Source organism: Ammospiza nelsoni, chromosome 21, assembly GCF_027579445.1.
Source record: "Ammospiza nelsoni isolate bAmmNel1 chromosome 21, bAmmNel1.pri, whole genome shotgun sequence".
Lineage (NCBI taxonomy): Eukaryota > Metazoa > Chordata > Aves > Passeriformes > Passerellidae > Ammospiza > Ammospiza nelsoni.
This window is the reverse complement of record NC_080653.1, coordinates 11,097,788-11,121,026: the sequence shown is the minus strand read 5'-3', so window position 1 is coordinate 11,121,026 and position 23,239 is coordinate 11,097,788. Positions and strand designations below refer to the sequence as shown.

At 51.9% G+C, this 23,239-nt stretch overlaps 1 protein-coding gene across 2 annotated transcripts; it reads left to right on the top strand.

Moving 5' to 3' along the window:
- The first annotated feature begins 1,557 nt into the window (after positions 1 to 1,557).
- Positions 1,558 to 19,920, top strand: AKAP1 (A-kinase anchoring protein 1). 2 transcript variants are annotated; one of them, XM_059486796.1, is made up of 12 exons: positions 1,573 to 1,696; positions 7,398 to 7,796; positions 10,887 to 12,483; positions 13,766 to 13,899; positions 14,404 to 14,530; positions 14,776 to 14,906; positions 14,988 to 15,165; positions 15,811 to 15,961; positions 16,608 to 16,675; positions 17,558 to 17,631; positions 18,129 to 18,194; positions 18,322 to 19,920. In XM_059486796.1, the coding sequence occupies exons 3-12, from the start codon at positions 10,911 to 10,913 to the stop codon at positions 18,379 to 18,381; spliced, it is 2,562 nt and encodes an 853-aa protein (XP_059342779.1). In that variant the 5' UTR covers positions 1,573 to 1,696; positions 7,398 to 7,796; positions 10,887 to 10,910; the 3' UTR covers positions 18,382 to 19,920. The 2 variants fall into 2 exon arrangements, with proteins under 2 accessions (XP_059342780.1, XP_059342779.1); XM_059486797.1 differs by lacking the exon at positions 7,398 to 7,796 and having other exon boundaries at positions 1,558 to 1,696.
- The last annotated feature ends 3,319 nt before the right edge of the window (positions 19,921 to 23,239 follow it).

Genomic DNA, 23,239 nt, shown 5'->3' with positions numbered 1-23,239 from the left:
CCCAGGAGAGCTGGCTGTGCAGCAAGACACAGTGCAAATGCTGAGGAGCTGCTCATCCAGCCCTCCTCCTCCTCCTCGGGCTGTGAGGAATGAAGCTGCAGGAGGTTCCAGCAGTTCTGGTCCCTGTGTGTGCGACACAGGCTGTGGCTGTGACCCTGACAAAGCCCTCTGCCCGACCACCAGGCACTGCACACACTGGGATTGCCCAACGCTAACAGCCAAGGGTGCCTGTCCGTTGGGAACTCCTAACGGAAAAACTTCTGAGAGCCTCAGATTAGGGACATCAAAAGGGCAAAGTCTCAACACCGATGGATTTTTCCACTTCGTGTGTGACACAATTTGGAGTTTCTAAGTGGGTATTTAGTATTAATTCCCAACTGCTATGAACAAAAAGATAAGAGGCAAATCAGGAACTTTTCACAGAAAAATACTTGGACAAATCAGTGATTTAGGAAGGACAATCCTGCCCATGACTGTGGTTTCTCCAAGTTACTCATTTACACTCTCACATACCCACCGCCTGCTGCAGGCACGTGTCAATAAGAAACGGGCAGGTTTGAAGAACATCAAATATTTCCCAGTCTCCTCCAAGTGCCTTGTCCAGAGCTGTCCTGGAATCAGCTGTCACACAGCCAACTGAGCGTGGCAGTGCCAGCACTGATCAGCCATGCTGCTCTACTGTGCATCCCCCCAAAACCTCAGAGCTTCCTTGGGACAGAGAAACCAGTCACACACACTGGATCTTCTGCAAGGATGCCAAAAGCCCTGGGGGGAAATGTCACAAGTCCTACACAATAACATGGAAAGTCTCTATTAATTCCAACTTGGTGCTGCTGCAGCTGAGCAATAACGTTGCCTGAACACAGATTTGCATTTCTCATCTAGTTCAGCCTTGCAGTTCCAATCTACTGCTGTAGCTTCTGGCTAATATTTGCTCACTAATGTGTCACCACCGGCCAAACGTTTGTGTAAAACTCTGTCTAAAGCTCACATTCACCTGTTTGCGTGTGTGGCTGTGTTAGCAGGCAATGAGGTGCTCTGGCTCCGGGGCCGAGCCCGAAGGTGCCAGCAGAACGCAGAGGCGGGAGGCGGAGGGTGCTGTAGCGGCCTTGAGCAGCAGTGACAGCAGCCATTCCCAGCGACTTGTGGAGGTGCCCAAGGCCCGACCGGGGCACCCGGCACAAACCCCGGGGCCAGGCGGGGAGCGGTGCTGCGGGGACCCGCAGGGCTGTGGGAATCAAACTCCCCTGAGGGCAGGGGCCGGGGGAGGCCCGAGATGAGGGACATGGCGGGAGTGGGCCGGGCTGGGCCTCGGCGGCCCCACAGGGCCTGTCTGCGCCCGTCCTGTGACTACCGCGGGAGAGGGAGGAGGGGAAGAAGGGGGCGCGTCCGGACTCTCCCCGAGCCTCGGCCCCAGGAGCTTTCCCGGTCGGGCCCGCCCCGCAGCGGCCCCAGGAACGATCCCGGCCGCGCTCCGATCCCGGCTCCGCTCCCTCAGGCCACGGGGCGGGGCTGCGCGCGCGCGCGGAGCAGTCTCGCGGGGCGCCGCGCTCTCGCGAGAGGGGCGGGGCGGGGCGGGGCGGTGTCGCTGCATGTCCGAGCCGGGCGGCCCGGCCGGGGCACGTGGGGCGGCACCGGCACCGCTCCGGACCGGGCCCGGCACCGCTCCGGGCTCTGCCGCCGCGCCGGAGCATCCGTAAGTACCGCCCTAGGCCGCCGCCCGCCCGCTGCCGGAGTGGCGGGGCCCGCGGCCGCGGCTGTCAGCAGCGGCGCTGCGGGGCGCGCTGAGGGTGCTCCCGCTCCGCGCTCCCGGCCGTGCCTGCCTCGGTGCCGGTGCGCGGGCCGGGGCGGGAGCGCTCCCGCGCCGCCCAAGGTCAGCGCTCCGGCCCCGCCGTGACCGCGGCCGTGGTTTGGGGCCGGCCGTGCCGCAGCGGGCAGGGGCCGTGTGTGTCGGGGTGCGGGGCAGCGAGCGGCCGGTGTGGGCCCCGCGGGGGTAGCTCGGTGTCCTGCTCCCGGCATGGGGCGGTGAGGGGCCGGTCCGGGCCCTTCAGGGTAGCTCCGTGTTCCGCTCCCGGGATCCGGGCCGTTCGGAGCAGCTCTGTGTCCTGCTCCCGGGATGGGGCGGCAGCGGCTGGTCCGGGCCCTGCAGGGCCGCTCCGTGTCCTGCTTGCGGTCCCGGGCGGCCGCGGCCGGGGCGGTTCGCCCGTTCTGAGGGCAGCGCTGCGGCCGGGGCTGCCCGCCCGCCGTGAGGGCCGGCGGTGGCGCGGCCGGGGCGGAGTCGCGGTGAAGATTAAGGCGTCTTGTGCTGTCTGGTCTGGCGAGCCTTGCCTGTGTTATGGTAATGGCCGTAAAAAGTGTTATTTGCAAAACTTCTGATGTGCTGTAGTGACTCCTTTTGTTCCGTAAGCCAGCATGGAATACAGGTGGGAGCAGAGGAATTAAATTATATTGCTACTGAGGAAGCGATGTTTGTAGTCTCGCTTTCCTGGGAGAATCGTTGTTTGCTCTCTCTTTTTCTTCTTCCCCTTAATTGAAGCAAGGGAGATCTAAGTAACTCCTGCTCCAGAAATGGGCAACTTGATCTGTGCCTGGCCGAGTTCTTTACTGCAGTCCAGTAATTCTGTGAGGCAGTGACCGCAGAATGGACAGGGATCCCAGCAAGGGCGTCCTCTTCGTGGATGTTATCCATAGCAGCAGGAAATGGCACCAAAAGCTGCGTTGGGCTGCAGCCCACCTGTTGGGCAAGGCCAGGGGCTGTGGGATGGCAGAAGTCGGGTCTTCCCGTGTTGCCGGGGTTGTGCTGCACCTGCCGAGCGTTATCGGGCCCTGTGGACTTTGTCTCAGTGAAAGGAATTGGCTGGTGCTGCGGAAGGTGTAGCGCTGGTGTAACGTTGTGGCTGTGAATGATCTACCGAGCACGTGGAGCGGGGAGTGCAGCGCGGCTCCCCGGGAACCCAGGAACGGGGCTCTCCCTCCTCGGGAGCGCTGGGCCAGAGCAGCTCAACAGAGCTGGCTCCTCTGCTGGGATCACTGTGTGACCCACTTCGGGTCAATTAACCTCCTCATTCTTTAATGAGCTGCTTGTGTAAGGGCGAAGGGCTGTGCAGGCACCTGCTGACCTGCTGTACCTGTCACCTGGTGAAGGGCCTGTGATTCTGGAAAAGGGCAGCACAGCCTCACTGTGTCTCGTTCTGGTGTGCTTGCATGTGCTGCACAGTGCAAATGACCCGGAGGAAATGACAGCTCTCAAGTAAGTGAAGTAGGATGGAATCCACTGGAATCCATTCATGCCTTGATTTCACCTGACAGTCCTTCAGCTTCTGCTTAAGTTTCATTGAGCTCTTAAAGGACTTTTAAAAGCTCTCATGGGGTTTATGCAGGTCAGTCTCTCACTGCAATTGTAGCAGTATCTTCTGCAACAGGCTGTTTGCTCTCAGACATGAAGCTAATGATATGTTGGGGCTGCAGGGTCTGTGTGGATGGCACTGCAGGAGCTCCGTTGCTGTGTGTTAACAGCTGTTTTGTACTTGGGAGTGCTCTCCTTATTCAGCCTTGGTTTAGAAACCCATCCAAGGAACCAGATTCCTTCTTAAAGAATGTTGGAGATGCTTTGAGATCCTAATACTGGAAATTATGGATCGCCTACGAAGCCTTGGCTTTAACCTAGACACTCCACAACGCCTGAAATGGGGGAAGAGGAATTCCCTCACTGCCCAGGGTGTGAGGCGACAGGACCTGCAGCTCGGATCCACCACGATTTGTCTGTTCCCAAAGGTGCAGATTGCCTGTGGAGTTAACTGTGACAGGAGTTTGCTGCAGGAGTGCAGCCAGAGCTCTCAGAGCCAGCAGCAGTTGGATTTGTGATGGCTGAAACTCTCTCTTCACTTTGAAAACATTGCAGGCTGGCTGCAGGGGGATTGGAGAGCAAGTGCACTTCTGCAGGAGCAGTTATCTGAAGAGCATAATGCTTTTAAAGCAACATAGCCCACTTATCTGTGCCTCTCCTTGTTCATGTGCACTTAACTCATGTAAAAAAACGATTTAAGGTATTTCTAGCGTCCAGGGAGCCTGTAATAGGATTGGGGCTGATATCCCAGTTGCCCCTAGCAACATCTAGAGCTAATAAAAAGCATTAATTGCAGCATTAATTACTTATAATTGTTTCATGTTTCAGATCTAATGATTAGCCTTTTTTAAATCCTGATTTCTAACTGCAGTGCTTTTGTGGAGCTCTTAATGCAAATGGCTGGTTAGACTTCATGAAATGATGATTAAGTTCAGGCAGCCACACTCAGATATTCAGAAAAAGCTATTTTATTCTTCAGGTGTTTAATATTTCCTGGAAATTGAAGCTGTTGCAGTTGTTTCTCATGGGGATTGCTAGAAGGGGAGATATTTGCATGTCCCAAACTGCTTTTTCAGGTGTTCTGTCTTCAGCTGGTTCACTGTACATTTTTTTTATTGTCCACTCTGTGGATTCTGGTCCTGCATTTTGTCAGCTGGAAGCTAACTGGATTTTTGGGTCCTGTACTAGCAGAGATGAATATTCCATAAAAGACCATTTAAAATCATTCTTGAGCAAACAAATCACTGCTGCAGACCTGTCCTGGTCGGGGTTGCTTTTGACCTCTGCTGCCACCTGGCACTGAGAATGAGAAACTTGCCATGTGCTGTGGCTGATTTTTGACTCTGGGTATAAATAGCAGCAGTTCCTGGCAAAAGTTCATGATTTTCATGTGCCTCTGGTATCAGAGGCCTTAGCTTTGCTTGGAGATGAACCTGGGAATGGGGAGCTCTGGAGATCTCTGTGGTGAGGCTGGCGTGCGCTGTGCCACTCCTCATAGCCTTTGTTCGTACAGGTGTCTTGCTGCTCCTTCCCATGAGTGGCTCTCGGTGGAGCCTTTGCTGTTCCCTCCCGGCACAGGTGAATACAGGGCATCTCCTTGCTGATTGCTGCCCTTCCTCTCCGAGTGCTTCTGCAGTTTCTCCTCCAGCCCAGCCTTGGCCACGAGGCTGCCAACCAGACTGCAGTGCTTTTTGCTCTCTGCCTAAGCCCAGGGCAGCTCTTGTTTTGGGAAGCTGTTTGTCAAGGTCTCGTGGCTGTGCCCAGCAAACCTCCCATGAGCAGAGCTGCTGCTGCTCCCCAGATACCTGGGGACCTGTTTGGTCTCTGCTGCTCCTGGCTCTTGCAGCCCTATCAGTGTGTTTGCTGGAAACCTCCCCGTCCTGTCTCCTTGAAAATTCCAGCTTGTTTTTGTCTCCTGTGCAGAGTGTATAAGAAGCCCTTGGTTAGTTTAGTCTGTGTTCTCTGGAAATTGATAGAGATGCCAGCCATCTGACTCAGGTGGCTGCTTTTAAATCTTCATTTATAAGCTGTGCATGTAGTGGCCACTACTCTGCGTTACCCATAGCAAGGGCTGCATTGACTTCCTTACGTAGAAGCAAACACAAAAGGCTGATTATTGTATGTGTTTATTCTGAAACTCTGGAAAATAATTTGTTCTGTTCTCCAACCTGAGGGAAAATGCAGAGAGAATGAAAGATAAAACTTTTCCCAGATGCAGATCTTTGTAATGTGTTGATAGGTTATAAAGAGAATAACAGCTGCTTTACCTGTACTGTGGGGGTACAGGTAGAGTGGTACAGAAGCAGTTTCTGGTGCTTGCTGAAGTATCTGAAAGACTTTTCTGGGAAAGTGGAGAAAAAGCTCTCTGCAGTAGAGGATTCACAGGCAGACACCAACTTGGGTGAGGAAACTATAAATAATGAAACAACTGGAGCAGGGAGGTAATAAGATATCAAGAGCAGTATGGAGCTCAATAACCTAATAGGATTAATGTTAATTACAAACTGTTCATTCCTGCAGAGCAGGAGCACCCAAGGCCCTGCCTGAGTCCATGAGAGCAATGCTGAGGGTTGCTGGGGATTGGTGTTTGTGTCCTTGTGAGCTTCTTAATTTCCAAAACATGTATTAAAAAACCCTACAGGTTGGCCCAGCTGATTCTTTTATTGTAAAGCTCTGAGTGTGGAAATAAATAGGAGTGTTCTGAGTCCTGCATTGGTGCAAAGGCTGCTGCAGGAGCTGTGCTGGGCCAGGGCTGGGCTGCTGAGTGGGGGAAAGCACAGAACCAACAATCAGTGTGGCAGCTCCAGCTGAGGGGGACTGAGCTCTTGTAGGAACAGCACTGATGCTGATTATACTGAAAGCAGTTTTTATCTCAAAGACAGCCTGGTGTTAATGGTGTTTCTTGTTCCAGAGCACTAGTTTAATTCTACATCAACCAGCTTTTTCAGCCTTTTACTTAAGTCGCAGTTTATCCTTCTGCAAATAGGAGACTGCTGGTTCCTAAATATTCTAAGGTTGTGAAGTGGCTTCAGTGGTGGTTTTATTCAGAGAGGAGCCTGTTCCTTGGGCTCATAGCCCATGTTTACTGGGCTGTGGAAAGGTGCTGTTGCTTAAGGGCTATCTCTTGCTGTTCTAGTCTTTCAGTGCTACTGTTTGAAGCAGAAATTGCTGCACAGCACTTGCCTTTAATTAGTTAAGTACAGAGAGACTTCCCTGTTGGCTTCTTTTAAAACAAGTGCCACCCAGTTTGAGATCTTGCTGGCCTGGCTCCTGCCTGTCTCTGGGTGTTGGTAGCTCCTGAGTCACGCAGTCTGAGCTCCTGGCTCTGGGTGCTGTTGGGTTTGGTGGGGGTACTCCAGGCTGGCTGCCCAGAGGGCTGGGGAGGCTGTGGAATCTGGTGGCCCAGTGACACCCTGGTGATGCAAGGGCTGGCAGGCTGCTGTAGCTTCACAGCTCCCTCCTGTAAGCTCAGGCCAGGGCTGCTGCTGACCTGCATGGGAGGAAGCCCCCTGTGCTCTGCAGCTGGAACAGCTGGGAGCACGTGCTGCAGCAGGACTGGCAGGAGGGCCCTCTGGTGTGGATGTTCTGCCTCCTGCATCTTGTGTGAAGCACAAAGGAGCTGCAGTTAGATAATGCAGTGCCACGTGCCAGTTCAGCTTTCGATGAAAATATGCCTCATGCCAAGGGTGGGTTATGTAAGTCCTTACGTCTGTCTCAGTGCAGCAATTTTTCTTATTTTAATCTCAACAGTAGGGCCCCCAGTTCCTTAGGTTTTTGTTAACTCCCGTTCTTATGCCTCCTGTAAGGCAGAGCATGTGCTACCAGTTATTTTTAGCATGGAAAAATTTAAGAGCCCACGTGGTCCCATTTAGTCTGAACCATGCCAGCCTGTCCAGTTCTCTTTCACCCAGATAGTATTTATTTCCCAAGTGCTGCTTCACTAACTGCAGGGTTTGTCAGGAGGCATCCTGGCCTTGCTGTTGAAGCTGCATTTCCAATTTGCTCTGTGATCCTTTAGGACAGGCTTTAATTCCAGCCTTGATTTCCACAGCTTTCAGGGTTTGGAAGCCTCTCAAGTGCAGGGACAGAGGGAAGCGGAGGAGCCAGGACCGGCTGAGGGCACGTCCCTGCAGAGCATGGGGGCTCAGGCACTTGGGAGTCATCCTGGCCTCTCTGGTGGAGACTCGAACCAGCTCACCTTCAGAACAGACCTCCTTGTGCATAGGAAGCCCTGAGATTCTGAGCAAGTGCTTGCTGAACTCCTCTCGGACCTGGAGAATGAATTATCTGGCGTCCCCGGGAACCTCGTGCTGCGAACATTTCTGACCTTATAAGGCTGTGAGTGCTGAGGGCTCTGTGTCCTGGCCAGGAGGCAAGGTGGCTTAGAACTGCTCTGGGACCCTAATGTAAACCAGTAGAGTAAATTGGCTGTCCTTGGCTTTTTTCTCAGGTAGGTAATGTGTGCATTCTTTCTTGTCCTCATCTCCTTGTTCTTTACCAGCAGTTTTCCATAAATCAAGTCAGGACACAGACTTGGAGAGCTGACGGAGCCCTCCTCTCCCCTTGGTGCATTGATCCCATCCTGATGTGTAGAGGGAATTATTTAGCAGTTTGGAGAAGTCTCATGGCCCAGCTGCAGCTCTCCAGCCCATGATAGGTGTGACATTTAGGCCAGATTCCCGGCGTGCCAGAGGGAAGTGGAAGTGGCTGGTGCTGGGCTGAGCGCATACAGTGCATGAGCTCTGCACTATTTATGGTGCAGGGCTGTTGGGGCCCTGCCTCTTGGGAATGGTGCTGGAGATGCAGTGTTTTCTGGGGGCTCTGGCTGCTGCAGGCTGCTCCTCTCCTGTCCAGAGCTGCTGCATTTCCCAGCTGGCTCCTTCTGCCCAGAGAAGGAGGGTGCAGGCCCTGCTGGGCCAGGCTCCCTCCCTCTTGGCACTGCTTGAGGGCATGTGATTTGACAAGTTGCCATTTTCTGTCCTGCTGCTGGCAGGAAAATCTCAGGCTTTCTTCCCCCACTGTGTTAAAATGATCCCATTGCCACTGCAGTCCTGAGCTGGCTGTCGGACAGTGGGGGGATGGCTTGGTTGCTCTGGGACAGGTTGGGCAGTGGCTTTGGGGCAGGAGTGGACAAGGAGCAGTGTCCCAGCCCTTGGGATGGGCAGTTTGATCCGCTGTCCTCAGGCATCACGTGCAGCCAGGCTGTGACCAGCGTGGCAAGATCTGCCAGAGCTCCTGCCAGGTCTGTGTGAGGGGATGTTTGTTGGTGTTGAGCTGTTTCCCGGCCAACCCAGCACTCCGGGATGTCTGCTGGCATCCCGTGCACAGCCACTGCCTTTCAGCCTGCTCTAACCGATGGCCGGATGTGGAATTCCCATTTCACATGATCCTGGTAGCAATGCAACTCTGGCTTAAATAAGAAATCAAAAACATGAAATCAAATGAGCATTGCAAGGAGCTATCAGCTAATCCAGCAGTCCCCACTCATCCAGGTATCATAGAGGAGTGAAGATCTGTGTCCTAAATGATGATAATGTTCAGAATGACTCACAGAACTGTTTTGTCTGCCAGACTTCAGGACAGGCTTGTCCCTCTGGGGCATCCTGCAACCATCTCCCTGTGCTGCAGAGCTGCGTGGGGCTATGGTTTGGACAGTTGGTGCAACTTAGTAGGGAATCAGATAATAATAGGGCTGTCTGTTTAATTGGGAATGCTTGCTGGGAATGGACTTATGTGAACTACTTTAATTTGGGTTTGTAGTGTGCCTGAGAGACAGCTTGTAGGGTAGTTCTGCATTAATTACAACAACTTGGGCACGCAGCAGATGAGCACTCACAGCTCACAATGTGCCATTGTTCTGGGCAGCATAAAGGGGAACCTTTTGTCTTGGGGATGTAGAAGCTTCACCCTTTCCATTTGCCAGCTTCCAAACACAGAACAGCCACAGTATTGCATAGGTTTGTTGGGTTTTTAAATCTAAGATCCCAGACGTTGCCATTAACAGAGGGCTCACCCTCAGCAGTGCTCCCTGACTGCGTACAATCAGCTGGGATTTAGTTACTTCTTAGTTACTTAGTTTATTTAATCAGATACAAATGTCCAGTGGACATGCGAGTCTCTGTGTAGAACAACATAAATGCCTTATTTGTGATGTACTGGGAATATTACTGAACTTAAATCGTCTCTGCAGCTGACCTTTAATTTGGGATTGAACAAGCAATTTTCTAGTCCCTGCCTTTGCCATGCTTTCATTCATTTGTGTGCCTCAGTGTCTGGGCCCTGCAGGAAGCAAGGCAGAGTCTGAGCTAGTGTGGGTGAAGTTGTGTGGATGCTCCTGTGGAATGGAGAGTGAGGCTGGAGGAGGTGAGAAATCTGGGGTGAATATGAGATTATCTGAGGCTCTGACACTGGGTTTGAGCCCGAGGGAGGCATGGTTTTGTCCCTCAGCTAGAATGTCATCAGCTTCCTGTGGAGATTGTGGCCTGAAGGAGTGTTGCACTGGGAGCTGTGGCTGGGGTGTTAGTCCTGATAACAGAAGGGGTTTTTTGGTTGAGACTCACTGGGGCCAACTGCTTTGGTTGTCCTCTCTTGTCATAGAAATATTATGCTTCTAAAGAGGAGCCAGATAATGCTCTTTTCCAGTGGGTGGCTCCCATTTCTAAGATTTTGCTATCTCCTGAAAACAATCTTTATTTTTGTTCCTTGCTGGCAATAGTCTTGAGGGCTGTTTGGATTAAAGCCTGTCTGTGTAAGCACCCTCAGACACGTGGTATTTTGCTTTAATTCCTGTGCAGTGAAAATATAAACTGTAAGTGCTTTGCAGCAAGGCTGATTGGGATGTGGTAACATTTTAGCTGTGCATTCCTGTTGCAGACATTCCTTAAGGAAAAGGGAAGGCATGGCAGCCCTGCCCCATGAGGCTTGCCAGTGAAGGAGCATGACTGGCTGTCCAGGTGGGAAGGAGGTCACAGGCCTTGCAGAGGAAAAGGGAGAGCTGTCAGCTTTCAAGTCAGGGGAGTGGCAGCTGTCAGTGTAGTGAGTTTGGATGTAGAATAAACTTCGGAGCTGCGTTCCTAAGGCTTTATAGGAGTGCGTGTTGTCAGAGTCCAGAGCCCTCGGGAATGGGGTGCTGCCTTTCAAGGGAGAGCTGGGAAGCCCTGCTGTGTGCCAAGCCCCTGCCATGGAATGCTGTGGTCCCCTGGGCTGGGAGCCCAGCCTGGTGCTGAAGGAACCTGCTGTGCTGGAGGCTGTCCTGGGGGCAGGACTGAGCTGTGGAGGTGTGAGGCAGAGGAGGCAAGGGGAAATTAAGTGCAGAGGTGAGGAGGGGTGAAATCATTGAACATAATGATGAGACATGTCCAGATATCCCTAGTCTTGGGTAAAGATCTTGTTCTGTGGAGTGCTGGTAGAGCAGAGATGTGCATTTCTAGAGCAGCTGGAAAACAAGCCTGACCATGCTAATAGCAGTACCTCGGGGCACTTATGGGACCTCCTGCCACCTTCCCTGGGACTATTTTAATGCTATTTGTGTTTCTCCTAGGTGTAACTGCTGAAGCCCTGTAAGATGGCTTTACGCTTCCGCAATTTCGTCCCGTATGCCATTCCCGGAGTGCTGGCGCTTCTTGGCTGCTGGTGGATCTATTCCTGGAGAAAAAAGCACTCGGGCTATTGCAACAAACAAGCAATAGCCATTGCAAGGGAGAAGCAGGAGGAAGTATCAGAGAGTGATGCACGTCCCAAGGCAGAAGCATGTGTCCCTCGGAGAGTGCCTCTGTTGTCAGAAGAGGAGTGCCTGGAGCAGCCAGCCCCCAGCTCCCTGCTGCCTGCGGGGCTGACAACGCCCTCTCCCCTGCACCCAGCTCATGAGGGGCCAGAGCTCTCACGGGACCCCCCAGACCTGCCAGCCACAGCAGCTGGGCCCAGCCCCAAGGACGACAGTGAGCAGCTGGAATCAGTAGGATCTGGAGAGGGAGGCGGTGTCCCTGCTCGTGCCTCGCTCCCTGTGCTGGCTGGGAGCTCAGAGTGTGACCAGAACATGGCACTGGGGCAAGGCTTGGGGGCAAACCAAGGCCAGCAGCCACCCCTGACACAGGAGTCTTTGGGAGTCACGGAGGACACCAGCAACACGGAGCAGTCGGATGAGTCTTTGTTTAAGCCCCCTAAGGAAAAGCAGATGCCAGGAATTGTGCAGTCAGCTACTGGCTCTGTGACAGCCTGTTGCTTGGGATTGGAGAAAGAAGCCGGTGCCCCACAAGCCTTTCTGAATGAAGCTGAAGTATCAGGTCACGAGGATTCTGCAGTGAGTGTGTTACCAGGGAGTTTGGAGTCTACCTGTCCAAAGCAGTCCAGGGAAGAAGAGATGTCGGAGCCAATCACTGGTACTGTACCAGTGTGTCAGAAGGACACACAGCCAAAAGGAGATGAGTTGGAAAGAGAGAAGATTGGAGGAGTGAGTTTGGACAAGGAAGTAGAGAAAATTGAGCAGGTAGCAATACAGATAATTTCCAAGGTCATTTTGGCAGCAACTGAGGAAGTGCTGTCGAGTTCTGCAGGTGATGCATCCCCTTGGCTCTGCCAGGCCAGCCGGGCTGAGGCTCCTCTGGGAATGGAGAGTGTTGCTGCCTCTGCTCAGGTGCCTGTGGAGGGAGCCACAGCAGCTGATGAGGGTGTGGCTGCAGGGGAGCACGGTCAGGGTGTGACAGGTTGTTCATCACACGGCTGTTGGGCCAGCCCTGTTCAGGGGAGCACAGAGGGCTGTCAGGTGAAGAGCTGCGTGTGCAGGGAGTCCCAAGGAGTTGGTCGGACTCGTGTGGAGAACTCTCTGGAAAAGTCACCTTTGTCCCTGGAGGACTCTGGGTATGGCACACACACACCTGGAGGTGGGACAAGTGTGGAGGAGCCCCTGCAGAGCACAGTGCTGTCTGTCACATCAGAGCAGCACTCGGACTCACTGAGCACAGCCTCAGCCCCAGACACGTCTGCTGAGCAGAGCTTGGTACCAAGGGAGACCCCCTCTGCTGCGGGGCTGCCCGAGGGCAGCACGGTGCCCTACAGCAATGGGATCCTGAAAGAGGATGGGCCAGACCTGAGTCAGGAGTGTAGCAGTGCTCCAGGCACAGATGGAGATCACTCAGAAGGTAAGGGACTGCAAAATCCTCCTGCAGAAAATGTAGTGAACACGCATTGCTGGGGAACACCTTGCAGGTGTGAGACCTCATTCCAGTGGTTTCTGGTGACCTCTGGGAACCCCTGGGTGCTTACCCCTGTTTGTGGACTGCTGCTGACAGGAAGGTGAGGCAGGTTCTGAGGTGCTGCTGGAGGAGCCAGAGCAGAGCTCTGATGAATTCTGATAGAATCAATTGGTTGCAGAGCAATTACCCTGAAGCCTTTTTGTTTGGAGGGGCAGGTGCATGCCAAGAAATCCCAACAGGGAGCAATATTCATGGAGTTCCCCCATCTGTCTGTGCTGCTTTTCCCTTGTAGATGCTGGATGATGTGTGCCTGGCACAGTACATGCAAAGCTGTCTGAGCAAACATTAGCCTGTGTGACCTTGGGGAGGGATGTTAAAATCCTCTGTAGGACCCTGTGGTGCCAACAGCCCTTAATGACAGGGGATGTCTCTAGTAATTGCTACAAAGCAGTTGGAACACTGCTTGTTACAAGACATGGGGGTTGAGTTTGCCAACAATGAAGGATTGAACCCACGGAATGTTTTCACTAGTGAGAGTAAGCCAGGAGGAGAAGATATTGCCTTGTTGTGAGTGCTGGTGTGACAAGAAGGCCCAGGAAGGAGTTGTGGAGCCTGGTGGCACTGAGACACTGAGGTGGGGAGAGGGGAATGCAGCGGGTAAAGCTGATAAAGTGGCAGTGTTGGACAACAGGTCACCCAGCTGACCTTCACGTCCAGGCTGTGAGTCTTAAATCTTCCCTTTGCCTACAAAGCCGATGCCAACAGCTGCACCCTTGGCCTTTCTCAGCCTCTGTGCTGTGTTACCCATTAAGATGTGGCAAATGTGAAGCAGCTCTTGGGTTCATTTTTCTCTTTGGTCTCACTGCATCGTCTGAATACTTGCAAGCAAGTGAGGATCTTCATGTTTCTGCTTGTTAATGGGAGGAAGGACCAAGGTCGTGTTACACTGGCTGTATCAGAGATGTGGTCAGGAGGAGGCTGTTGGAGTTTGTCCCTTTCCCAGGCAGAAATGTTCCTGGTATCAGCTGATGGTTTAGGAGCAAAATGCACTTCAGCTCTTGCACCTTGTTTCTTCAAATATAGGGCAAATTTGGGCAAAAGGCAGCCCCCTACCATGCCTCACAGTGGGCACATGTAGCACTGGGGTCACTCTGCAGCCCTTCTCTTTGGGGTGGGAATGTAAGTGTGGGTTTTGGGGGCTGTCTGAATGCTTGTGTCTGTCTCGTAGGTTCAGATGTAAATAGTGTGGATTTTGTGGACAGTGGCAGTGCCATGAGGAAGACGGTGGCTCGCCAGAACGCGAAGCTGGAAGGAGGATCCAGCAAGCCAGACTTCGTTATCTGGGAAATCGAGGTCCCAAAGGTAACCAGCTGCTGGCCTGCTCAGCATCCTGCCCTCCACAGCCACCTCCTGGTCTGCTGCTGGCTCTGTGCCATCCCAGGGAGATCAGCAGCCAGTCCAGGACAACTGGAGCATTCTGCTCCCATTAGGACTCACAGGGGTGAGGAGCCAGTGCACAGCTGTAAACATGCAGCACTCCAGGGCTACACCCAGGGAAATGGTGCTGGTTGAACTTGTTATTCCCCATTATCTTCCATCCAGCCTGGAAGTCCAGTGCTTTGAAAGCATCCAGGAGGCTTTGAGGGTACACAGGTATTCAGAACAGGGGATTATCAAAATGAGCTGTGCTTACTGGTCTGAGCTCATCCCAGACCCCCTGAGCTCTGCACTGGTCCAGCACTGCCTTGTGTTTATCCTGCCTGTAATGGGGGAACTGAGAATGTGGGTGGTGTAACCCAGAGAGGGCAGAGATGTTTGATCTGTGTTTCCCTTCCTGACTGTTGCTTTCTTGTCCCTTTCCTGAAGGAATTGGTTGGCCGCTTGATTGGCAAACAGGGGAGGTTTATGAGCTACCTGAGACAAGCATCTGGTGCCAAGATTTATGTCTCAACACTACCTTATTTCCGTGACTCCCAAGTCTGTCACATCGAAGGTGAGTGGAATATGTCTCTATTCATGGTCTATTGGGGGATTTAATTAGATGAGCAAGGAATTTAAATGGATTTAGTGGCTTCTGAGTCCAGTGCTTTTCAAAACTCCTCTGGGCAACCTCTTAAAACTTACACTGTTGAGGTAGTGCAGGAGGATCCTGGCAGTTGTATTTCTTCAAGTGACAGGACTGGAGATGTCCTCAGCATGCCTATGCTAGAGACTTCCCATGGGTTTCTTGTCTTCCAGGGACCTCTCAGCAAGTGGAGAAAGTCCTGAGCCTGATTGGCAAGAAGTTCAAAGAGCTGTGTCTCACCAACATCTACACCCTCCCTCCGCCGATGCCGATGCCGCTTCACTCCCTGCTCGTGTCCGCCTGGGTGAGTCCCGGCTCTGGCAGTGCTGGGGCTGGAGCTTGCATTGCCAGCAGCACTCACGACAGTTTTTCCTCCCCATGGCAGCTGTTCCTCCCTGATGGAGTCACTGTGGAGGTGGTGGTGGCACACCAGGTGGACGCAGGGCACATGTTCCTGCAGCAGCACACGCACCCCACGTTCCACGTGCTGCGCAGCCTCGACCAGCAGATGTTCGCCTGCTACTCCCAGCCCGAAATCCCAACCCTGCCCACTCCAGTAGAAGGCAAGTCATGTTGTTCTGTTGAGAAAGTTCTGGGCTCCTGTGCAAACCTGTTGTCCCTGAGTCAGGTGTGGGAAGTTCCCAGTGGATGAGGATGTGATAGCTCACGTGTCATCTCATCTTTAAGCTGCTGCCAGAGTACTGATGTTGCTCTGCTCTCCCTTACCCTGCTCATCCCTGGATTACCTCCCAAGCCACGTAGCTGCATGTTGAAGTTCAAAGTAAGATCAAGCCTGTCTCAGCTCATTTCCAGTCAACCTGGCATCTGGGGTATTTCTGCTGGCAGTGTGGATCTGCTCCCTCACCTTCATAGTGTCACTGTGTCCGTGTCTGCACCTACTGTGAAGGGTGCATTACATGGAAAGGGGTTGTGTATTCCTGTGTGGAGACAGGAAGGGAACTGGGTACCTGGGCAGGGCAGCTTGGTTGTGGCAGACAGAGCTGAGAGTAAAACCCACCAGTCCTTTGTGTCAGCTGCAGGCCTGGTGTGCTGGGGCTGTGGGGGATGTTGCAGAAATATGGAAGCAGCCTAAGAAATGCTGTTGGTTCTCCATAGATAAATGAGCAGCACTGCTCATGGCTGAAGTGCTGATTTTTGGAAATCCACTTATCCTGAGCCTTTCTTCTCTGCATTCTGGTGTTTTGCAGTTGGCATTATCTGTGCAGCTCCAGGCCTGGATGGGGCATGGCTCCGGGCTCAAGTCATCAGCTACTTCGAGGAGACCGATGAGGTGGAGCTCAAATACGTGGACTATGGAGGATATGATAAAGTGAAGGTTGACACACTCAGGCAAATAAGGTCTGTAGATCCTCTCCCATGACCTGAGGCCATGTCTGCCTCAAATCCTAATCACAGGACTCTGTACAGTTTGAATTCTTAAAGGTTTTTCACAGCTGAGGTGGGAAATGGTGGAAAGGTTCAGCTCAGCAATGAGTGTGGGTTCTTGGGAGCACAGCAAGATCCTGCAAGGCTTTTCTGAAGGGAGGGGAGAGGAAATGGCAGCTTCTGCCACTTCAGTGTGGAAGCTGAGGAAAAGAAAAGGATGCCTTCAGGAGGCCTTGAAGTGTAATTGATTGAGCCGGGAATAAGCTCCTGATTCTCTATGCTCCAGCCCCTCTGTCTGGGACAGCTGTGTTGGATCAGGGGTTTCTTACACAGGCCCATTAAATACTTGATTGTGCCCCAGAGCTGGGAGACAGACAGCACAGCCTCCCTGGTGGAGGTGGGTTTTGCTTAGAGCCTGATCCAGCTTGGCATGTTAATCAGACAATTTATTGCTGCTCTTAGATTGCTGGGAGAATTGTCTGATTTGTATTTTTTTGGCTTGACTGTCATTAATTTAAAACTGAATTCCTGTAAGAGCAATTTGATTAATCAATGTCACATTGAAGAATGTAGGAGTGATTTAAAGCCCTGTTCTTACTCTGATCCTCTTTTCTTTAAGGTCTGATTTTTTAACACTACCTTTCCAAGGAGCAGAAGTTTTACTTGACAATGTGGTGCCACTTCCAGGTAAATGGAGCTCTTGATGTACTGTTGGCCCTTCTCCTGCAGGTTTCCATGGATGCCAGATGTGTCCAAGCCATGATTCTGTCTAAACCTTCCACCTTCTATTGCCAGTGCAGCCTCTGATGTGACAAGAGGAACGACTGGAAAAATTGTATTGTATTCTTCTAAATGTGCTAGCATGGCATAACCTGTCAGAATCCAGGGGAAAGATAATAAATGTTCAAGCTTTTCCCTGCTTGGAGGAGACAATGAATTACTGTCCTAAGCAGCAAGTTGGCAGGACTGGCAGGGTGTAGGTGCAGTAGCTGTAACTGCTCTAATTCTTCTGTCACAGAGCTGCTGTAAAGGCAAACTTAGTTTTTAATCTGCACACAGATACCTGGCATTTTCCTCCTGAAATGACTGATTTGTAGAGTTCTGTGTTCAAACTCCAAGCCTGCAAGCACTGGGAGAATGTCAGTCACTGCCTGGAAACACTTTGGTTTGCTTTTTTTGTCCTTGGGTCTGCTCAGGTGCTGGGCACCTGTGGTACAGACACTTTGGGTTCCCAGTGCCAGGGGTCAGCAAAGCCCGGAGGGACCTGAGCTTGGTTTATTGAGGATCAAAATGACAATGGCAGCTCCAAGGTACTGCAGAGATGTACTTTGCTGTCTTTAAAGCCTCCTGATTCATCAGCTACTTGTTTACATGATTGTGGCTGGTGGCTGTAGGAAGCTCTTCATCCTTTCCTTTCCCTGCAGAATCAACAGCCCCAGGGATGGGATCAGCTGGTTGTGAGGGATCTCTGTCTCTAGGAGGACAGAGAACATTAGCTCAGTAGTCCTTTCTGGCCTGGAAAGTCTGTGCAGGACCTCATGTGTTTGCTCTGCTCTGCTTTTCCCACAGATGAGGATCACTTTTCCCCGGAAGCCGACGCTGCTGTCAGTGAGATGACCAGAGGTGCTGTCCTCGTGGCACAGGTACAGCCCCTGTCTGGAGAAGCCTTGCTGCTGGTGGCACTGCTGGTGTCCTCTGCCCTGCACTGTGTGTTACATAAACCCCAAAGCCAGAGCCTGGCTCCTGGGAAGTGCTGGGGCTGGGAACTCCCATCAGCGCTGCCTGGAACTGGAGGGGATGAGTGTTCCCTCTTGTTTGTGATGCAGGCAGGGGGAAGGGAACCTGGATATGGTTACAGAGCACAGCAGGGCCCGGTGTCCAGCAAGTCTGGGGTCCCCTGGGTGTGCACTGCTTTGCCAGTCCTCCCTGGTTTTACACCATGGACATGTGGGATCTGGCTGCAGCTGGCCAGAGGCAGCCCTGGGACATCTGGTGACGTCCCAGAGACTTGCAGGCAGCACCTGCTTGCGGTCCAGAAGTGCTCACCTCTTCTGAAGTGCTTCTGGTAGTAGCTGTGGCTGTCCATGTGAGGGACTTGGCACCAGAATTGCTGCACACTCACGTTTTTCTGTGTTTCCAGGTCACAAATTATGACAGTGTCACAGGGCTGCCACTGATACAGCTGTGGAACTTGATGGGAGATGAGGTGGGTATATGCTGAAGACTCTTTAATCATAAACCTTTTATTGTTGATTAGGAATTTTCAGAACCACTGTTTGTTGCTGTGGCTTGTTCACTTATCTACTCTTTGGGTTTTTTCCCCCTCCCTTTAGGTGGTGTCAATAAACAGGACTCTGGTGGAAAGAGGGTTTGCTCGGTGGCTCGACTACTAGCAATGTCCTAGATGCCTTGACTACTCTTTCTGCAGAGAAAAAACAAAAGACAAAAAATCTTGTTTTGCACTGTTACAATTCGGTTTGGCAACTTCCCCCGAGGAGACCCGCTCACACCTGCCTGTGGAGTTTTGTGGTCCATTGAAACACGTTTTGCTCAACTGTTACCATTTCACTAGAACAGATACCTCATCTCCTGGAAGGGGGTGTTCAAAGCCATAATGACAGATACTGTAGCTTTAAAGCAAAAAGTCCTCCCTGGCCTCTGCTCAAATTTTAAATGCAAAAGATGTCAAAGCCTTGGGGGTGGCAGGAGGCAAAGCCCCCAGAACGGTAACCGCGCTTTGGTTCCGGCTGTGTCGCGCCCCACGAACTCGGTGTCTGCTTTTCCCAAAAGTTACATCGGTTGTCCTCTTTTTAACAGGCCCTGCCTATGAAATTAATGAATGTTATTAAGGAATTTAATGTTCAGTTATGGATTTTTCTGTATTGTGCCAGTAACCTGCACAAACAACATCCATCTTGTGTCTTCCTTGCGCCAGGAGGTGGAGGAGTTGTGTTCCTGTGTCTCACTGCAATCATGGATTTTAGGCTTGATCTGCTCTCCCTGCAGGGGCTTGGAGTGCAGGATGTTACCACTACAATTTTTGCTCTGAAATGTCATGTATTTAAAGAAAAGAAACTGCTTGCCAAGCCAAATTGTAGTTTATATTTTTCTAGCCGTGCAAGTCTGTAAATATATATTAAAAAATCATTGTAATATTTTGTACAAGAAAAACACTGGAAACAAAGGGAACTTTACAGAAACTTTTTCACACCAAAATGTCCTATATAGGTAGAACTGGTATGGAGCTCATTAGGGTAGCCAAATTATTTGGAGCATCTGAATGTTGGGAGTGTTTCAGCTCTGCTGTATGAGGATTAGTGTCCCCTTAGGTTGCTGTCTGGTTGAAATTGTGATCGCTGCATCCTTTGCTATGTTGCTGTACAGATCTGTTAAAAAAAAAAAAGTAACAACTTGGCATTACTCTTGCAGTGGTGTTCTCTTTTAATTTTTTTTGTTGCTCCTTTTTTTTTTTTTAGATTTCTATTATGTATTTAAAATTTTGCTCAAATAATTTAAGCTGACTTAATGCTCTTAAAGACATGCCCTCTAATGTGTATCATTTTAGATATGGATTGAGCTGGGATTTATTGCTGGCAGAGAAGATACTTGCCAGAAATTGTTGATGTAGTCAGTCCTCAGAAGCTGCTTCAGGTGATTCAAGGATGTGCTCACATCCTGTGAGCTGACGTGCCAGGGCATCACACATTTGGACAGTGGCCTACAGCAGCCTTTAGCCCAATCCCCTGTGCTAGGGAATGGTTATATCCTTTCTTGGAGTTCTCTCCTAGTCGATGCTTTGATTTAATGTTCATGTTTGCAGTAACATCCAAGGAAAACTAAATTGGGTAACTCAGATCTATAAAAAATATATCCTTTTGGAATGTTTCTTTCCATTTCAATTAAAGCTCGAATTTTAAGCTGTCTTAGTGAAACTGTGATGACTTCAGAGCCTTCCTTTCCTGCCTCCATTAGAGCAGCCCTGGGCTCCTTGCTCTGCACCCGTGGGGTAGCTGTGTCACTGCTTATTGTTCATGGCAAAGTTTGACTTGTCTGAATGTTGGTGTTTTCTCTTCTTTGAGAGGTGTCAGAGTCAGGACTCTACAGCAGGGATGGGGAGCTCTGCCAGCACCAGCTCCGTGTTTTCCTCTGGCTCTGCACTGTGGAAGAACATCCTGTTCCTATTTGTGTTGAGAGCTGCCTGGTTTTTAAACTGCAGTAAAATAGAACATTGCAGGGGGAGAGGAACTGAAATGAGGAGGTGTTGGCAGGTAACAGATACACAGCTCTTTCTTCTTTAAAATCACAACTCTCAGCCTATACAGGAGCATAAATACGGGGGGCTATTTTAGGTTTGGATTTTGTTTTGTATTGTGGTAAAAGTGAGTGGATTTGCTGAGCTGGGGAAGGTTGTAGTTGAATATGGACTGCTTGGAAAAGGCACAAGTCCAGAAAGGCCCAGGGGAGGTTGTTGCAGTGGTGCTTGGTGCCCTGTCAGACCTGGGGATGAGCTGTGCTGGGTTTGGAGCAGGTCCTGCTGCTCATAAATCCAGCAGTGGCCCCCAAGCAGCTCTGTAATCCTTGGCTCAGGCCTGAGGCTGAGCACAGGCCCATGGAGCTGAGCTGTCCCATGGGTGCTCTGACTGAAGGCCTTCAAAGGGGCTTTTCCCTTTGGAAAGTGGTAATTTTATTAGGGGTGAAATGAATGAGGTCTCAGGAGGTGCCTCATTCGTACGCTCCTGGAGAGCTTCCACGGGCTGCACAGCACACTCCAGCACTCCCTGCCAAGCAGCCCCTGCGTGCCCAGATCCCCTCTCCAGGCTCTTCCCATGGAGCAGAGGTGCTTCCTGGGAGGCCTCCGTGTGGCTGCTGGCCCTTGTCCTCCTGCCCATCCTGTGCCAGGGCTGCTCCCTTGGCAGAGCCCAGAGCTGATTTCCCTCTGGCACACGGGTTTCAGGGCTCCTCAGGGAGGAGGAGGGCACAGTTCCTGGAGCAGATGGAGGGTAAGGAAACCCCTGTCTGACACAAGGAGCAGCTCAGCTTCTCCCCTCCCAGAGCCACAGGTGCAGCCCAGAGCCTGGCTCAGCACATCCCTGGTGCTTCACTGGCAGAGGTTTTATTCCCTAAAAAGAAAGGAAATTGAGGTGCAAGCTGTATTATCTCTTCCATTCTACTGCATCACACAGATCCATGGGGTCCCAGCTCGGGGCTGTCCCTGGGAAGCCAGCATGTAGGAGACTGCTGAGCAAGAACTAGAAAACGTGTATTGCCTTTAGTTCATTGTCTCAGGGGCTGTGTTTTGGCTTCAGTCACTTCTGCTTCCTTCCCCACCCCGTTAAAAAAAAAAGAAAAACCAGCAACGATAGAGGAAAAAATCTGGCTGCATTGGGCAACAGGGATGAGGATGGCAGCTGGAGGAGGACTTGGGGCTCTTTGCCAGAGGAAGTGTCAGAGCAGTTTTGCCCCGGCGCCCCTGGGTCCCAGCTCCTCAGCACTGCTGAGCCTGGTGCCTCACACAGCCCGTGCTTCATAGAGGAGCTCCCCTCTGAGGTGCTGCAAGGGCATTTGAGGCCATTTGTCCTCCTGACCTTCACAGCTCCCCGTGGCAGTGTGTCCCACAACTTAATTACCTGTGAGTGGGAAAAGTGCTTCCTGTTTCTTTTCTAAATTGCCTCAAAGCCTCCCCAGCTCATCCGTCATGCCAGTGCCTAGGAAGGTGAGTAATGGCCCTGCTGTGCCTTTGCCACACTGCCCCCAGCTTACAGCCTCCTCTCCTGCCCTGCCTCAGGCTGAAGCTGCTGAGCTTTGCTCCACAGCCTGGAGCAGGGGTTGCTGAGCTCCCAGCAGACCCTGAGCCCTGCAGAGCCTTTGCTGAGTGAACACCTGCTGCAAGTTTTCCTCCTTTTGCTGAATCAAGGCTGTAAAGCTGCTGCACATGCCCAGCCGTGAGTATTGGTGTCTGAAAGCAGGTTGGGATGTTTCTTACAATGCTCTCAATCCTTGTGGAAAGCAGGGGAAGGCAATGGGAGTTGTGCTGCAGCTGTCACTACACCAAAGTTTTAACCTCCCCCTGGGAGAGGGATCAGAGGGACTCTGGGTTGTGCACTTCATGTCCCAGCTTCAAAACCCTGCGTGTTGCCTGGGGGACGTTACTCTTTTTTTGTGCCCTGACTCTGCAGTTTGGATTCAAGTACACTGAAGAGACATTTCATGCTGTTTCAAGTGAGGTGCCCTCATTTCTGGATAGCAGCACTCTCACAGTAATCCCTGGCTCTGGGCTTCTCTGATGTCTGTTGTTCTCCAAGTGCACCTGAAGCACTTCTCTGGTCCTCGAGTACTGTTCTTGTTGGCAGCCATGAGTGGCAGCATGGGCATCTCCTGCTTCTGTCACATCACCTGAGCTCTGCCTGGTGCAGGGACATTCCCTGGCTGTTCCACCATCTCCCAGTGTGGCTGCTGGGGCATCCAGCTTTCCTGTCCCCAGGGCAGGGGCATGCTCAGGAGGGATTCCTGGGACCCCAGCCCTAAGGGAGATGCTTGTTCTTCACTGGACAAGTTGTTTTGTCAGAGCAGGAAGAAATGTTTGGCTGCCCTGTTCAAGCCTGTAGCTCTAATTCTGCTATGGACAGCTGCTTTTTTGTGGCACAAACCAGTGTTACACACTGTGAGGGGTGGCAGGGTGAACTGCTGCAGGTGCCCAGCCCTGCCTGAGGACAGAAAGGCATCACGCATAATGAGGAAAGAGTCGTAGTGGAGCAAAGTTGGTTTGCTATTTTTGTATGTGCCCTGTCCCCCTGACACCCGCACCCCCGCCATCCATCCCTCCGTCCCTCCCTGCCCTGCTCGGAGCGCGGCCGGCTCGCTGCAGAGGCAGCAGCAGATGGCACTCGAGCACCGGCCCAGCCCCGCCGAGCCGCGGCTCGCAGGCCTTGAGGGGAGATGGATCGTGCCAGCTGTGCACTGCGTCTATGGCACCGCGATTTACATGCCTGGGGTGTTCCTCTGTGCTCGCAGGTCCAGATTGTATCTCTGCTTGTGCAGGTTTGTCCTTACACTGTGTCTGGATGTGAGATGATAAAGGGAGAGTGTTACTTTTCACTCACAGAGACAGACCCCTAATTTGCTTGGATGTGTTTTGTGGTCGTGGCGTGCCTTTCCCTCAGAGCTGCCTCAGTACACAGAAACAAGGTTATTTTTTTCTCAAATAAGATCATTTTGTCCCTCCAGCCAAAATTAAGTGAGCTTGTTGTCCTC

Excerpts from the sequence above, each read along its gene's own strand:
- AKAP1 (XM_059486797.1), top strand. The coding sequence starts at position 10,911 with ATGGCTTTACGCTTCCGCAATTTCGTCCCGTATGCCATTCCCGGAGTG. Across the intron at positions 13,900-14,403 it reads GGGAAATCGAGGTCCCAAAG|GAATTGGTTGGCCGCTTGAT; the intron begins GTAACCAGCTGC and ends CCTTTCCTGAAG. Across the intron at positions 18,195-18,321 it reads GGAACTTGATGGGAGATGAG|GTGGTGTCAATAAACAGGAC; the intron begins GTGGGTATATGC and ends CCCTCCCTTTAG.